Source organism: Solanum tuberosum, unplaced genomic scaffold (genome assembly GCF_000226075.1).
Source record: "Solanum tuberosum cultivar DM 1-3 516 R44 unplaced genomic scaffold, SolTub_3.0 scf00007, whole genome shotgun sequence".
Lineage (NCBI taxonomy): Eukaryota > Viridiplantae > Streptophyta > Magnoliopsida > Solanales > Solanaceae > Solanum > Solanum tuberosum.
Window position 1 is genome coordinate 1,189,770 of NW_006238933.1, and position 16,851 is coordinate 1,206,620.

General features: G+C 33.5%; 1 protein-coding gene across 1 annotated transcript in view; it reads right to left on the bottom strand.

Moving 5' to 3' along the window:
• The window catches only part of LOC102584666 (coiled-coil domain-containing protein SCD2-like), a 38,873-nt gene extending 23,501 nt beyond the window's left edge, over positions 1 to 15,372 (bottom strand). The window contains exons 1-15 of the mRNA XM_015308960.1: positions 15,250 to 15,372; positions 15,072 to 15,173; positions 14,551 to 14,996; positions 14,413 to 14,488; positions 14,265 to 14,306; positions 14,127 to 14,189; positions 13,869 to 13,918; positions 13,626 to 13,648; positions 5,680 to 5,708; positions 5,499 to 5,546; positions 5,230 to 5,412; positions 4,817 to 4,933; positions 4,369 to 4,432; positions 4,254 to 4,304; positions 2,770 to 2,810 (exon numbers count right to left, since the gene is read on the bottom strand). Coding sequence (XP_015164446.1) covers positions 2,770 to 2,810; positions 4,254 to 4,304; positions 4,369 to 4,432; positions 4,817 to 4,933; positions 5,230 to 5,412; positions 5,499 to 5,546; positions 5,680 to 5,708; positions 13,626 to 13,648; positions 13,869 to 13,918; positions 14,127 to 14,189; positions 14,265 to 14,306; positions 14,413 to 14,488; positions 14,551 to 14,996; positions 15,072 to 15,173; positions 15,250 to 15,372 — 1,458 coding nt within the window. The remainder of the gene's footprint in view (positions 1 to 2,769; positions 2,811 to 4,253; positions 4,305 to 4,368; positions 4,433 to 4,816; positions 4,934 to 5,229; positions 5,413 to 5,498; positions 5,547 to 5,679; positions 5,709 to 13,625; positions 13,649 to 13,868; positions 13,919 to 14,126; positions 14,190 to 14,264; positions 14,307 to 14,412; positions 14,489 to 14,550; positions 14,997 to 15,071; positions 15,174 to 15,249) is intronic.
• Positions 15,373 to 16,851: the final 1,479 nt, after the last annotated feature.

A 16,851-nucleotide genomic window follows, 5' to 3' on the forward strand; every position in this document is an offset into this window, starting at 1 on the left:
AATTGGAGGAAGAAATTTACATGGAACAACCCAAGGGCTTTGTGGTTCTGGTAAAGAAAGGAAAGTCTCGTCATAAATGACATAGACATAATGTCGTTAGAGAACTACTCTCTAGTGGAATTATCATAATTGACTATGTAAAGTCAAAGGATAATGTGTCGGATCCACTTATAAAAGGCCTAACTAGAGAGGGAGTTGAGAGATCATCGACGGGAATGGGACTATGGCCAAGAACAAGTCATTGTGGCAGTAACTCCACCTAGAAGACTGGAGATCCCAAGATCTAGGTTCAAGGAGATCAAACAAAGTCATTGATGACGGTTTAACATTGTCAAAATATTTTTTATGGTTCATTCTCATGATAAGACAATGTTCAGTAACCAGGATACAGGCATAAGGACTTTTTAATGGTTTCTAAGTTTGATACAGGGTATATCAAATGGTGTATTTACGAGATAACACATTTAGAAATCACCTATATAAGTGTGAAGTGTAAGCCGCTTCAAGGAGAATTCGGTAAGGCCAGTTCTCTACGCACTTATAAACCGAGACGTGTTCATGGCTGAAACGAACAAAACAATGAGAACCAAAAATAGTTCAAGGGTTGATTGTGTGACTTATGTTGTCTAGGTATACAACAAAGCTCGACGGTTCAAAGATATCAAATCTACCGATTGACCGAGTATATCCGATATATGTTCACTATGGAAAGTTCAAAGGGAAACCCATTTATCCAAAGGCTATCAATCCTTAATTACGAATCACATAGTTTTTCATGCATATGTTTTAACAATAGTCATTCCCTATTCATGTGGGGATTGTTGGGTTTTAAAGGTGTGAACAGGAAATGAAGGATTGTGACTCTCCTGAAGAGTTGTGACTATGCCGAAGGGTTGTGACCTTTATGAAAGGTTGTGTCCTTTCTAAAGGGTTGTGACCTTTCTAAAGGGTTGTGACCTTTTTGAAAGGTTATGCCTTTTTCAAAGTGTTGTGACCTTTTTGAAAGGTTGTCTTCTTTCCAAAGGGTTGTGACCTTTACCTTTTGTTGGCTATAAATAGAGAGGTTTTCTCTCATTTTTCTGCATCGAATTCTTCCCTTCTTTTACATACATTTCTTACAAAACAAAATTGATCGATCGTGTCTGTGTGTGTGATTCGTTGCTGTCATTTTGAGTTCGTTGAAATTATCAAAGTTTGAGGTACCGCTACTTATTTAATGGTTAATCTGTTTTATCTTGGGAGGAATTAATCTGCAACCTTGGGTACTTGAGGGGATTAAATTTTTTTAAGGACACACAGTGGGTTCTGTGGACTTGAATAGTTCTTTGTGTTTTTCTTTTCATCTTTTATTATTTCTGGTTTGCTAATCTGAATACAGGAGACAACACATGGTCCCTGCAAGATTGCGTATGTGAAAGGACAACAAGATAACTGTCAAAAAAGTTGTCACCTCTGATATGGTAGGTGCACGTCTTTCCAGAGAGGCAGGCTCTCCGCCAATGGGCGGTCCCAAGGAGTTTGTGTTCATTTTGATATAATCTCTTAACACAAAACAAAAACTTAAGATTTGGCAAACTAAAACTCAAAAGCTTAAAGGAGGACCTGATCAACAGAAGAAATGCTTTCCGTACCTGCTGCTGTTCTTGAATGTTTGTATTGAGATTAACTTGTAGGATTTGTTTCATTGTTGTTAGAAACGTTTCAAATTTTGTTTGAGTCTTGTAAGAACATAGTTAGGAATAACTTTGTTTCTTACGGTCAAAAGTCTATATTAATCAGTGAGGGTTAATATAGTGGACAATGGATGCATTGCTTAGGCTCATTAAGTAATAGGTTGTATTACTTTGTTTAGAGATTAGGAGGTTAATCTCTATGTGTGGTTGTAAACTGGTTTTCACTTTTGCTTTGAGAAGATTAGTGAAAACAGTTTGAAAAGTCCTGTGTGACAGGTCGTGGCTTTACTCCCTTGAGCAAAGAGGTTTCCACGTAAAACTCTTGTGCCTGATTTACTTTGTGTTATTCATTTTTTGCACTTTATTCTGTGGGGGACCTGGTCCTGCGAACATTGGTGGACGTGTACATTCCAACACGATCAGCTTCTTTGGCTACAAAAGTTAGTGGAAGAACTGATATTGTTTGAAATGGGGAAACTTTTTTTTATACAACCATACAAAGTTGTAATTAGTTTAGTTCAGAATTATGTTTAATATGACTAGACTAAACATATTGAAATTGATCGACACTTTATCAAAGATAAAGTTACTAATGGCACCTTGAGTTTGCTTCATGTACCGTTAAAAAAACAGCTAATTGATGTGTTTAAGAAAGGCCTCAACAAAAAGACTGTAATATCCTTAATTGGTTTTTTTTTTTTTAGAAAATGAAATATTGTATTATATGTTAATATGTATCAATACAAGGTAGAGGCAGCTTGCTGCTGGTTATTACTGGTACTATATTGGGGCATGGGGACTGGAAGTTGAATGTTGATTGCATTAATTAATTAGCATGGTTTTAGGAACCTTATTTTTTTTCCTAGCATAATTATAGGAAGAATATTCTATTTTATTTTAATATAATTATCTTTTCTTAGTTAGGTAGGATTCACTTATATAAATACCCCATATGATTTATAAAAACATACTAAAATAGGAAGAGGCCTTTTTTCCTCAAATTCAATTGAATAGTACCCTGATGGGTAAAGAAAGGGAAGAAGAAAGGAGGAAAAGAGGGAAGCTAATGTCAAGAGTTAATCAAAGAGTCAAATACCTGCTTAAATTGTACATCTTCTGACTCCTCTGGACTCAATTCTGTGGTATAGATAATATTAGTAATACGAGGTATTGCTACCTTATTAAAAAAACAAATTAATACTACTCCCTCCGTTCACATTTAGTTGTCCAATATTTTAAACATAAATTTCTATTTTTATTCGTCATTTTTAACATATTAAAAAAAAGAAAAAAAAATTAAATCTATTTTACTATTAACATTCATTACTTATTTATTATATCATTTCTCAAAATTTAAGATTATATATCAATTAATATAAGTAATATTGTGGTAAAAAAATACTCAGATTAATTGTTGTTTCTTAAAGGCATGCTAAAATCTAAGTGGACAAGAAAAAGTGAACGGATGGAGTATTAAGAAGCAAAGAAAGTTGTAATGCTATTTTTTTATCACTACTCATGGAAAAATATAGTCTAAAATGTAGATAGAATTAAGGCAGGGCACCAGAACGGGTTGTACCGGTACAATTTCGGTTCGTTCCGGTCTGGTAGTATTCGGGACGGGATGGGATATATTGAACCGGTACACGGAACGGAACGGTATCATGATTTGGTACCGATATATCGGTACCGGTTCATTCCGGTTCTGTTCCGGTCCGGTCCGATCCCGGTAAATCATTTTTAATTAAAATAAAAAATAATATTTTTGTCATTATTTTCTTTTATTAGCATTTCTTTTTTGTTTATTTAATTTTTTAAAATTACAAACTTAAGTTATTTAACTTACAAGTTATAAGTATAACATAATAACTTATAAACTTCAAAAGATTCAAATCTATAAAACTTATAACATAACTACATAAGCTCAAAAACTTAAAAAAAAAAACTTTATTAAACTTAACTTACAAATTTATATACGTAAAAATTAAAAAAAAATATCTTTAAAATAAACTTAAGTAAAATTATTATAAATTTTAAACTTAAATACTATAAACTAATATAACTTAGAAAAATAAAAAAAACATTTGTATTTTCGTAATTCAAAATAACTCAAAAAACAAATAATTATTTTTTTGAAATAGCTATATGTGCCGTCCCGTTTATCCCATCCCGTTCCGTTCCGGTCCATTCCGGTCCGTCCCTGTTCTATCCCGGTATATAGTGGGACGGGACGGAACTAAGCCTCCATCCCGGTAGTTCCGGTCCGGTTCATCCCGGTACCGGTCAACAACCCGATCAAACCGTCCCGTTCCGGACCGATACCGGTTCGTTCCGGTCCGATACCGGTTTGTTCCGGTCCGATGGTCCCATTCCGGTTCGGTGCCCAACCTTAGTCATAGAATAATAAATGGAATTCATGGAATGACAACCTACTCTAAAACCTTGTTATATAATATTGTATAGTGGTGCAGCAGAAGTCCTCCAATCACATGACTTGTAATTAGAATTAATTAAGTTTTAGTGAATTAACCTAACCTAAAACGTTGAGTTTGCTAATTGACAGTGACTTAATAAACTCACCGTATGATTCTGTAAAGCCCTGTCCTTCAATTGGTAGCCTGATCATGTCATCTGCAGCCATAACAAGTCAACAAAAATATTGATATGACAAATTGAGTAATATGATTTTTGTTACCTGTAGCTCTCAATGAAGTTGGGCGCCTTTGTTGGGCCATTGCTAGGGATACTGCTCCATCTACCTTTTATTAAATAATGAATATACACATGTTACAACTTTGCACTTGTTCCACACCATTCACGTTATTTATTGACATAATACATAAATATGATTCTTAACTTGACTTCAACAGACAATTATGTCCTTCAACTTTGAGTGTGCACATGTAGACACTTAAATTTATATAAAATTGAACAAGTAGACATACGTGACATAATATACATAGGACCCAAAATTGTCATGTAGGGTGTCATGTAGGACGGATGTGTTTTTTTGTTAAATTGTATACAAGTTTAAGTGTTTTACATATGCACACCCAAAATTAAAGGTCACATTTATCAGCTAAAGCCTAGTATAAAAAAGTTTAAGTGTCTCAAATAGATACTTAAACTTGTATAAAAAGTACCTTGAGTGATGTGAGTTCTCGAAGAGCTTTATCCACTAGTAGCATGCTCTCCACATTCCCATCTCCCGAAAGTTCATTCAAATCATTGCCAATTGTTTCTCTATCCTCTCCATCGTTGTAAACTATAAAATTAATACTTTTATTATCTCTCTATCCAATAATAGTTGTTCATTACTGACTTGACGCACCCTTTTAGAAACTATAAATAGATGGATAATTTTACTATATCACTCTTTGAATATATAATAAATACAAAGTCTTGAAAAATGTAATAAGGAAATGACTATAATTAATGATAAGGGTAAATTAGGAACTAAGTGCAACATTAGCCATTGATTTCATAAAATAGATAAGTATTATTGAACATTCCAAAATAATATAGTGGACAACTATTGTTGGACGGAAAGAGTGATAATCTCACCTAATGAGTTGTCATCTTTAGCTTTTTGTCCTGCCTCCAACACAACTTCCAATGGTAAAGGAGCTAGGGATGACCAGTATTCTTGTTTAGCTGCAGCTATATCAGAGTGAATGCCATAAGTTTGGCATAAAGTCCAATAGCGTGCAAGCCAACACCTCTTGAGAACAACCTCTTCCTGAAGTATCAAACTGTGAATTACATAAGTATGCAAAAGGAAAATTGAATAACAATAGAAATTTGTACACTAAATAAATTACATACCATCTCCTCTTCACTCAGTATCATTCTTCTGCTCATAGTTCGCAGAGACTATAACATACATAGTTGCAAAACAAATTAGCAACAACTTATATATTCTATCTACACCAATAATAAATATATACATATGTAAATTACCTCAGCTTCTGTCCGAAGAGCTGCAAGCTCGTCACCCTTTCCACCATGACTTTGTGCTGCAACTTTTAGAGCAGCCTGTCCATTTTCGATTTAAATATATCAATTTTCTGCTGAATGGCATTAAAAGTGAGAGAGTGTTTCCATTAAATAGAGAGTATAAAGATTAAAAATCCCTAAAGATCCGTCATTTCTACTCCTAAAGATCAGCTATTCTATCTCTACAAATCTGCTATTTGTTCCGTCTAAATCTGCTTTGCTATCCCTCCAAATCAGTTATTCTATTACAATATTTATTTCTATGATTCTACATCTTATAGCACTATATAATTACATTAATATATACAATTATTCAGCTTTCCATCATGCTAACAATATACCCCCTCAAATTGATGTTGGTGGACCAAGAAACATCAATTTGCCTACTAGAAACTGATGGTATTGTCGTGCCATGAATTTTGTTAACACATCAGCTATTTGAAAATCACTAGACACATGTGGAAGAGTAATGACTCATTTATCTACAACTTCTCGTATATAATGACAATCTACTTTGAGGTGTTTAGTTCTCTCATGAAAAAAAGGATTAGTAGGAATCTGAATAGCACTTGTATTGTCAGCATGGAGAGGAGTAGGAAATCCAATCTCAGCAAGAAATCCACGAAGCCATTCAACCTCAGAGCAAGTAGTAGACATGGATCAATATTCAGCCTCTGTTGAAGATTTTGACACACGATCTTGCTTCTTACTCTTCCAAGATATCAATGACTCTCCGAGAAACATGCACCAACTAGTGACTGAACGATGAGTATCAGGACATCCCGCCAATCAGAATCACTAAAAGCATTAAGACGAATAGGAGAACCACTTTGAAAGAACAATCCATGAGTAGATGTTACTAGAATATACCAAATGATGCGACGAACACCAAGTGGAGATGACGAAGAGTTTGCATAAATTCACTAACTTGTTGAACTGCAAAAGAGATATTAGGCCGAGTAATAGTAAGGTAATTTAGACTCCCAACTAATTGTTGAAATATAGTTGGATCAGTAAGAAGATCGTCTTCCTCATTACGATACTCCACATTCAATTCCAATGTAGTATCTACGGAGGAGGAATATTGAAGACTAGCTATAGAAATTAGTTCCTGAGTATATTTGTGTTGGTTTAAAAACACACCTGAAACATCATTATGAACTTTCAAACCCAAGAAATATGTAAGAGTACCAAGATCATTCATATGAAAAGAATCTTTAAGCTGCTGTTGGAGGCTAGTGGTTAATAAAGAATCGATTTCTGTGATAATAATGTCATCTACATACACCAAAAGAAGAACACAACCTGTAGATGTATTCCGAAGAAACAAAGATGAGTCATATTTGCTCTGCTCAAATGAAAATTGTAGCAAAGTAGACCAAAACTTATCAAACCAAGCTCTAGGAGCTTATTTTAATCTATACAAAAGATCGCTTCAACTTGCATATATTTGATGTAGGTAATGAGAAAAAAAAATCAAGTGGAGGTTTCATATAAATATCTTCTTTAAAATCACCATGGAGAAAAGCATTTTTGACATCCATTTGATAAAAAGACTAGTTTTGTGAAGTAGCAATGACAATAATAATTTGCACAGTAGCCATTTTTGCTACAGGTGCAAAAGTCTCCTCATAGGCCACCCCATACTTTTGTTTGTTACCAAGAACAACCAATCGAGTTTTGTACCGATCAATAGTTCCATCAAAAAGAAGTTTAATTGAATAAACTCATTTACATCCAATTGAGCGGACATTTGAAGGACATGAAACAATGTCCCATGTGTCATTTTCTTTAAGAGCCAAAAATTCTTCCTCCATTGTTTTCTGCCAACATTCATGCTTGAAAGCTTATGAGTAACAAGTTGGAACAGAAATGTTTGATAAAATAGAGAAAAAGTCATACCAATTGGGAGTATGAGATACTCTGGTAGATTATCGAGTAGGTTCAAGAGGATCGGATCTTGAAGAATTTTGATATTCTAGTTGTGGTGCAATTTTAGGTAGCGGAACAGTGTCAGGATGGGGTAAAGTCGTCCGACATCGTTGATACACAAATCCAAATTTGAACCTCTTAAAAGAAGATGATAAATCTTCAAAAGTAGGAAGAAAAGGAGAAGCAGAAGATAAATCTACAATAGTTGGAAATAAATACATATTCTCAAAGAAAACAACATGGATCATAGCAAATAAAACCTTTTTGTGAAGTACTATAACCCATAAAAGGAAATTTTGTAGACAGTACATAAATTTTATTGCGCTGCGAAGGAGGCAAATGTACAAAAAAAACACAGCCAAATGTATAAAATCACTATAGTTAGGATTTTGGTGATAAAAACGAAAATATGGAGATTCAAGATTTAGTATTTTAGATGGCAGTCTATTAATTAAATAGACAACAGTAGACAAAGATTTTATCCGGTATTTATACGGTACAGAGGACTCAGTCAATAAAATACGAGTGACATCTAAAAGATGTCAATTTTTACATTCAGCAACTCCATTTTGTTGTGGTGTATATGGGCAAGAGCATTCTAAGTATTTCCTTTTCCAAGAAAGAATTTTTTGAATTCATAAGACATATATTCCCCACTGGAATCAGATCTTAATAATTTGATGCATGTAGAAAAATATGTCTCAATATAAGCCAAAAATATCTTGAACATGAAAAATACCTCACATTTGGATCGAAGAAAATACACCCATGTAAACCGACTATAATCATATGAATGTCACAAAGTATTTGAACTGAGCATGAGAAATAATTGGTGAAATGCCCCAAACATCACTATGAATGACATCAAAACACTTTGTAGCACGGCTACCAAAATTAGGAAAAAGAAGAGTTTTATTTTTACCTAATTTACTAGTAGAACAATCAATGGAATCAACTGAAAATTGATTTTTATTTCCCAATAACCCGAATTTGACAAATGAGAGATTACACAACAGAATTTGGATGTCCTAAACGCTTATGTCAAACCTCAATCTTAATTGCGATAGAAGTATAAGCAAATGATAGAACAGGAGGAATGGAAAAGTGTATAGGAAACAATCGTCCAACTTTAAGCGCCTTCGCGATTATTATATCCAACACTTGATCCTGCATAATAAAACCTTACTAGAAAAATTCACACCATAATTGTTATCTACCAATTGTCCAACTAAAATAAGACTAGTTGAGAACTTTGGTGAAACAAAATCATTCTTGAAAGTTAGAGTAATGTCCCCAAACTTGGTAATGGGTAAATTACTACCATAGACAATCTGTATTTGTGATGGACCTTGATACTTACGAATATTTTTTAGGATGCACGTTGAATTGGTCATATGATTGGAAGCACTTGAATCAACAATCCAAAAATTATGTAACATCATTACCTTGTAATCCCAATGTTGAAAAGGCTGACACGATCATTTGTTGTACCATTTCAGGAGTAAGAACTTGTCCTGAAGATGGGTTATCAATGGTGTAACCTTTTATCCCAGCTTGAAAAGCACTGACCCTACAATTTTAAGGGCGTGTGGGACACTCTTTGATAATGTGCCCTTGTTACTTACCATAATTATAGAATTTCTTGCTACAATTGCTAGCAATATGATCATATTCCTTGCAAATGCAGTATTGAGTTCTAGTCATATCCCTACCCTTTCCTTTACCTTGAGCAGCAAATGCAATAGTGACATCATTTTCTTTCTTGGAAGCGCTTTGTGTGATAAGACGTTGCTCTTCACTAAGTAATTCCCTAAAATAAACATCCAAAGAGGGAGATGGGTCATGATTCATCAAATTAGAGCAAACACTCTCAAAGTCGGAGCATAATTTCATCAAAAAATGGTCTCACTTGCTTTGCTCATGAACTGCTTGAATCACATAAAGATTCAGTAGGTATTTTGGCATAGAAAATACCTGTAAATTCAGGCCATAAGTTTTGAAATCCAGAAAAATAATCCTGAACAGAAAGACCTCCTTGAGAGTAATTAGCAATTTCATACTCTAACTGAAAGCATCTTGAACTATTATCTTGGTTATAAATCTTTTGTAAGTAATCCCACATGACCTTAGTTGTCTTGTATGACCTGATTTTAAGAACAATAAGAGGGTCAATTGACCCTAGAATCCATCCATCACCCGAGCATTTGTAATCTTCCATGAACCTAGCTTTATTGGATCAGTAAGAGCATGATCGTTTCCATCTATATGGCCCCACAGTTCTTTACCGGTGACAAATAACTGAAATTGAAACTTCCTAGAAGAATAATTTTTTTCCAATGAAACGAGAACGGAAGGATTCAAAGTGATGTGAATTCATGCTTTTGAATAGCTATGAAAACTACAAAGACTCAAGAAAGCAACTAGAATGATCAAGAACAAAAGTCCTAGGTGGTAGGACAGAGTGTTGACGAACAATCAACAAAAACCAAGATTTTCAATTTTTTTAGAAGGAACCACAAAAGATTCTTTGAACCAAGACAACCAAGAAAATGCTCTAATACCATGTCAGTTTTCTACTGAATGCCTTTCAAAATGAGAGAGAGTCTTTCAATTAAATAGAGAGTACAAATATTACACATTCCTAAATATTCGACATTCTTATCCCTAAAGATCAACTATTTTATCTCTACAAATCTGCTATTCAATCCCTCTAAATCTGCTTTGCTATCCCTCCAAATCAGCTATTCTATAACAATATTTATTTCTATGATTCTACAACAAATATATAGAATAATACTAATTTATAGCACTAAATAATTACATTGATATATACAATTATTCAGTTGTCCATCATGCTAACAAAATAAACTTTACACCTTTTGACAGAGGTGAATTCAAGATTTGAAGATTTCGGGTGCACCAAATATGAGCTCTAATATAAAGATAAAATAAAAAAATAGTGGAACATGGCTCTTGTTGGGTTAAAACCACGGTCTCGGAGGTGGTTCCACAGGCTTCTTATACCAGCAGCACAAGAACACTCTATGCTCATTTTGGGTGCATTGCTAATTATATTCAAATTTATGTAGGTTCTCAAGATAGATATACATATATACATATAAATTTTATCAAAGTTAACGAATGTACGTGCATCCCACCATCCGCCTCTGCCTTTTACCCCCTTCCTGAACTTTAGCAAATTATATTTCATTGCTTCCTTTTTTGCTTATGACAACACAATACTTTCTTTATTTTTTTGTTTGCAAAACAATATTTGTAAATTAAATTACTCTCTTCGTCTCATTTTATGTGACACCGTTTGATTTGACACGACGTTTAAGGAAAAAAAAAGACTTTTGAAACTTGTGGTTTGAAATAATCCTTAGATATTTGTGTGGCTGAAAAATATTTTATTAATGGTAAAAAAGATATTTTAAAGTTAAATTATTTCTAATTATAATAAAGTGACATTTTTTATGACAAAAAAAAAGAAAAAAAAAAGAAAAAAGATTGCTTTTCTCAAAACATTTATTAATTTGTAGTTAAGGTGCTTTTAAGTTAGGGTCTGTTTGGAAAGCACCTGGTAATTGGAATTGGTGTAATTACTAGCCTAGTAATTACATAGTCTAGTAATTACATTGACCTATCATCTTCAACATCAACTTTTCGAGTTTCTTCATTCCACCCAAATCCACTATGTTGTGACATTCTCTTCATAGTAGCATATATCTTCTTCAAAGTCCTCATCCTATTTTTCATTTTAGTCTTATCTAATTTGTCCCCATATAGCTTGTTCATTTCTTTTTCTACACTATCCCATCCTTCGGTGGTTAAGCCTCCTGGTTGCGTTCTTTCCAACTTAACTTGTTCAACAATAAAGTAAATGAAGTGTTCATCTTGAACTTCACTCCATTTGGTGTATGGTTTTCCAACAGGTGTTTGGTTAGTTGTCATCCTACATAAATGAAAATATAAAACACTAAAGCAGGCTATGATGTTAATTTGACAAGGTGAACTTGATTGTTCTTAGAGTAACACGAGGAGTAATGTACCTCATGCTCACATTTACCGGATGACTATGACTAATCACCTATATCAAGTATGGCAAGAGAGGAATCAAAGATTATTTTGGTTCGACGCATCATCTAGGAAATGATGTACAAGACCAGTTTCAAGCCCAAGCGAGCAACGATGATAGCTAACCTGAACTATTAACCCATTTAAAGTTTGGTTGGTGGGCTAGCTAGGAGTTGATATTTTATTTTGCTACTCACTATTGCTACCAGTGATAATATTTATGCATTGTAACAATCAACTAGACAACTTTAAATACAAAGAATGTAAATAGGAAGAAAGCAAGAGCAGAGGCATATCGACTAAGGCGAACTTCACAAAGTCATAAGCTAGTAAGACAAGGAAGAGAAATAAGCAAGCCAACATGCTTAAAGCCATGATTTATTAAAACCAAACAGATCCTGAAATTACATAACTAGATGATTGTCATTGTAGGAAATATGTATAACTGATTGTTAGAATCGATTTTTTAATTTATTATTATTATTATTATTATTATCAGAAATTAAAGAAAAAAAAATTAATTCTCATATTTATTTTAATCTCAAAACTAACAGGAGAAAATATAAAAATAAAATTCATACATAATCTACCTAGACATCAAAATATGAAAGTAAAATGAATCAAGAAATAAATCTTACTTGAAAGAAGAAGTACATGGCTTGTTGTTGTGCTGCCGTTCTTAGAAATGGAAATGTGCAGACAAAAAAGGAAGAAGTGTCTTTTCCAAACAAAAATATATTAAAAAAATATAATACTAAAAAATTCATGTAATTACATGGTGTAATTACACTCAATTCCTTACTCTCCCTTGGAAATTGAGGAGTGTAATTACTCCCCTTCAATTACACCCAATTCTCCTCTTACCAAGTAATTACTTGGTCTACCAAACAGGACAAAGAGAATAATTACACCAATTATACCAATTCCCAATTTCATTGTGGCCTTTCAAACAGGCCCTTAATGTACTCTGGATCTTTGAAATTTGAATTGGACAAATATCACTCATCTAACTGATCCAAGTATACACTTGAGAAGTTGAGAGAACACGTAATGGGGAGGAGTAAATTTGGCTAGAATTTGGTCAGTAAAATAACATATTTCACACTATGTTATTTTACCTTTTTGAACATTTTTACCCTTTTAACTTTAATACCTTTTAATTAAAAAATGGAAAAAATATTAGTTTATTTTAAAATTTAAAAAATAGTATAGATTTTTTAAATTTCTGGCCAAATTTTCTGGCCATTTAGTATTACTCTAATACCACTCTCTTTAGTCATATTAAGTGAATTATTGTTGTATGACACATGTTTAAAAAAATATTTTAGGACATAAATTAAAAACTACTTTCTACTACTATCATTTTGTTTATTTCTAGATTAGTGTCCTAGAAAATGTAAAGTAATTAAGAACCTCATTAAATAAAGGGTAACTATGAAGAAAAAAAGTCTCAACAATTCTATTGAACTTTGAAAAATTCACTTATTTTGAACTATGAAAAAAATCCAATATTTTACTTAATATGAACTAGTGAAAAAAATTAAAAGTCTTCATTTCATTCTTAAAATTTCATGTTTAATCAAACAGTATGACATAAATTGAAATGGATGAGGAAGCACTGATCCCTCTAGCCCAAAATAAATGTCACTTTTTTAACAATCACGTTTGTTAAGAAATTAATAAATATAATGTGTAGTTTACTAAACTATCCATGTTCAATAAATGTCTCTTGAAAATTGAACACTATTAAGAAAATAGAGTATAAGGGTATATAAAGTTGAAAAACATGCATAAATTTTGTCTTTGAATTTTTAAGTTAGCACTTATTTTGGAACAACTTTTTTTTGAAGCTTAAGTGATATTTATTGTGGGACTGAGAGAGTAACTCAATGAAGTTATAAGCAAAACAAGGAAGAATGCATCGAAGTGTCTATATATGATACATACCTCTCTTTGTTGTAGAGCTGCTTCTTTCCTGTATAAAGAAAAAAATATAAAAACAATATGAAAATTTAGAATGAAGAAAATGTTGTTTGTTTGTACTATGAATTGAATTGTACATCCAGAATAGTCGTAAGAAGACATGATCCCAAGCCGATACTTGACATGTACCCCTCTTCCAGAGAGAATTGGTATTTTATTTTTTTTTGAAAATTGGAAGCAGTTACTAATTCATGATCTGGCATTTACCTGCTTATAAGACGAGCCTCCATTGACACACCTTCCCCAAGACTAGCAACCTAAAAAGCAAGACAAAAAACGGTAGGCATAATGACTTCATTTTGAGCTCATGAGGTTACCAATAAGTTGTATTTTTCCGAACTCTTTACTTATAACTTTTAACTGAACGCCTCGTATAAAATTCTGAGTTGGCCAGCAGTGGAATTAAGTAATGTCCTCAACTTGTATAACATAGATTTCTGAAAGCAAAGGAGAAAAAAAATGAACCTGCTGTTCAAGCTGTCTAGCCCTTGCCTCAGCTTCTTCGCAACGCTCTTCTGCAAGTCGAAGCTGATCCACATCCCGTGAACGTGATGAATTGAAATGATAAACTAATTCTATATATCAGAAGGAAGTTGTTGATACCTTTTCCAGTAAACTTTCATTCTCTTCTTGAAGCATGTCAACCTGCATTTTGAATTACATCTCATCCACATCAATATTATTGTAGTTAAACATCCTATTGTGTTAATTAATTTGCATGATTTTTAGTTATGCATGGTAATGGACTAACCTCATCCTGTAGAGCAGAAGAAGATGGCTGAATGGGAGGTTCCTTATACTTGAAAGTACCAAAATCAACTGATAACCTGCTCAATCACCCAATAAATAAAAGAAATGACAAATTCAGAATATAATTAATTAAGATTACCTTTTATCTTTACGAGCTTCAGGTTGAGCCTCAGTTGCAACTGGCCTGAGTGATAGAGGCACACTAGAAGGAATTGGCTTTCCTCCAAATTGACCGGAGCGATTAGCTGCAAGAGAACGAGCAGATAGAGGCTGTTCCGGGACATAACTTGATTGAGAGGACAAAACTTGATTGCCAGCCAAAGGTGTAGTAGGTGCGCGAGCAGATGGTGGTTGTTCCAAAGTGTTTTTAGATTGAAATGTCAGCTTACTTCCAGAATAAGAATAATGTTGTTGCTGAGAAGTTCTAATAGGCGTGGTTGAGTGAGCTGACAAAGGCTGCTGGTCCAATGACTCTGAAGATGAAGATGGACGGATTCCTACTGGACGTGTAGCTGGTTCTACCGTTGTCCGAATTGATGATGGACGTGTAATTGATGCATTTGCCTCTAATGATGTACGAACTGTCTGAAAGAGAACAAGTAAACCATATTTTTTGTTTCTGTTTTTACTAACCTGAATACATGAGATAACAATACTCACCTTTTGCAAGGGCTGCTGATCCAAAGACTCAGTTGATGTAGACGGTCGGATTGCTGGACGTGTAGTCGATGCCTGTGGTGGTTCTATGGATGTACGAACTGCCTAATACAAACCAAACAAACAAAAACTGATGCTGCTTTAATTTGTCAAAGAAATAAAGCATGTACAAGATTGTTACCAGCGGAGTACTTCTTCTATTGGGCCTTCCACCAGCAAGCCCAATAGCAGTTGAAGGAGCCACAGGGTTATACTCATACAGCTCATCTTCCTCATCATCATCATCCGCTTGTTGACACGCCATTACCTGTGCCAGCCTCTGTGCCGCTGCCTTTGCATTTTGCGGACGACGTCCCGCATTTGACCCTGACCGTGCGTGCCCGTGCATCTCAAATTTGATCAATCAATTATATGATTTTGGCTTTTGGGGTAACAAGTTGAATCAAAATTAAAATTTTGCAGATGAGATCAGAGTTACCACATTGCATGCGGGGGGAATAAGTTGAAATCTAAGATGCGAATTTTGCTATGGTAACAAGCACTACTAAAAATCGCGTATAACAAGTCAAAACATAGCTTATTTAACCATAATTAATGCCTCATTTATTTCCACTTATTTATATCTCAATCTTATATTCCATTCTCTATTTTTCCTTTCTTTACACCCAAATTTGAAAAATAAAAAATATTAGGGATCGTTTGGTAGACTGTATAAGAATAATACTAAATAGACTGTATTAGTAATGCTTCTATTAGCAATGTTTGCATTAATTATACATAGATTATTTTAATGCATTGTTTGGTTTGACGCATTAAAAATAGCATGCATTGCATAAAATAAATTATTTACAAAGATACGCTCCACACTATTATGGTGGAAAAGATGTAAAATGATTTGAGAGGCAATTACGTCTTTTATCAAGTTAATGCATGCATTAAAACCATTGCATTGCTAATACCTAGAAATTCATGGAATTAGCAATGCACACCTTAATACACAATAAAGTCATATATAACTAATGCAAACATTAGTTATACATATGTTACGTTGGAAAAGAGTACCAAACAAGATATTAATAATACACAAGGCTAATACATGCATTGTTTTTTCTAATACACTCTACCCAACGATCCCTAAGTGTATTTATATTGTTAGGCCTCAAACTAAATTATTCATATCTTAGTTATAAAGTACCTTTTTTTTCTTTCTTATAACCATTTAAATGGATTCTAATTGTTATAATTTATAACAAAGTCTTAATATCATTAAAATGTTGTCCATTCAAGAATTTCTGTAAAAGTGAAATTTCAATGCCAAGTGTTATCATTCACCATTGTTAATTGTCATCACCCACAACCGCCATCCTCAATCGCAACTACAACTATCGATCACACAATCAATAATCACAATCACTTGTGACTATTTACAATTATCACACCACCACCACTATTACTACAACAACCACCAATCACCACTGACAATCATCATATCAACCACAATTATTGTAACACCTCATACATTTAGAGTAGGTTTGAACTCATTAAATACTTGTGGTTAGACTCGAACCATGATAGATATTGTGCATGCACATGTGAGTCAATATCTAAATGTATAAACAATTGGAGTTGAGAAGAATTGAAAAAACAAAGTCAGAAAAGCCGAGTTGAGTTGCAGTCGACAAAAGGTCCGAATATTAGACATATGGACCGATATTGAACCATATATAAGGTCCAATAAATTTAAAATTTTAAGCTATATATTTATGTATACTAGATGGGGGAA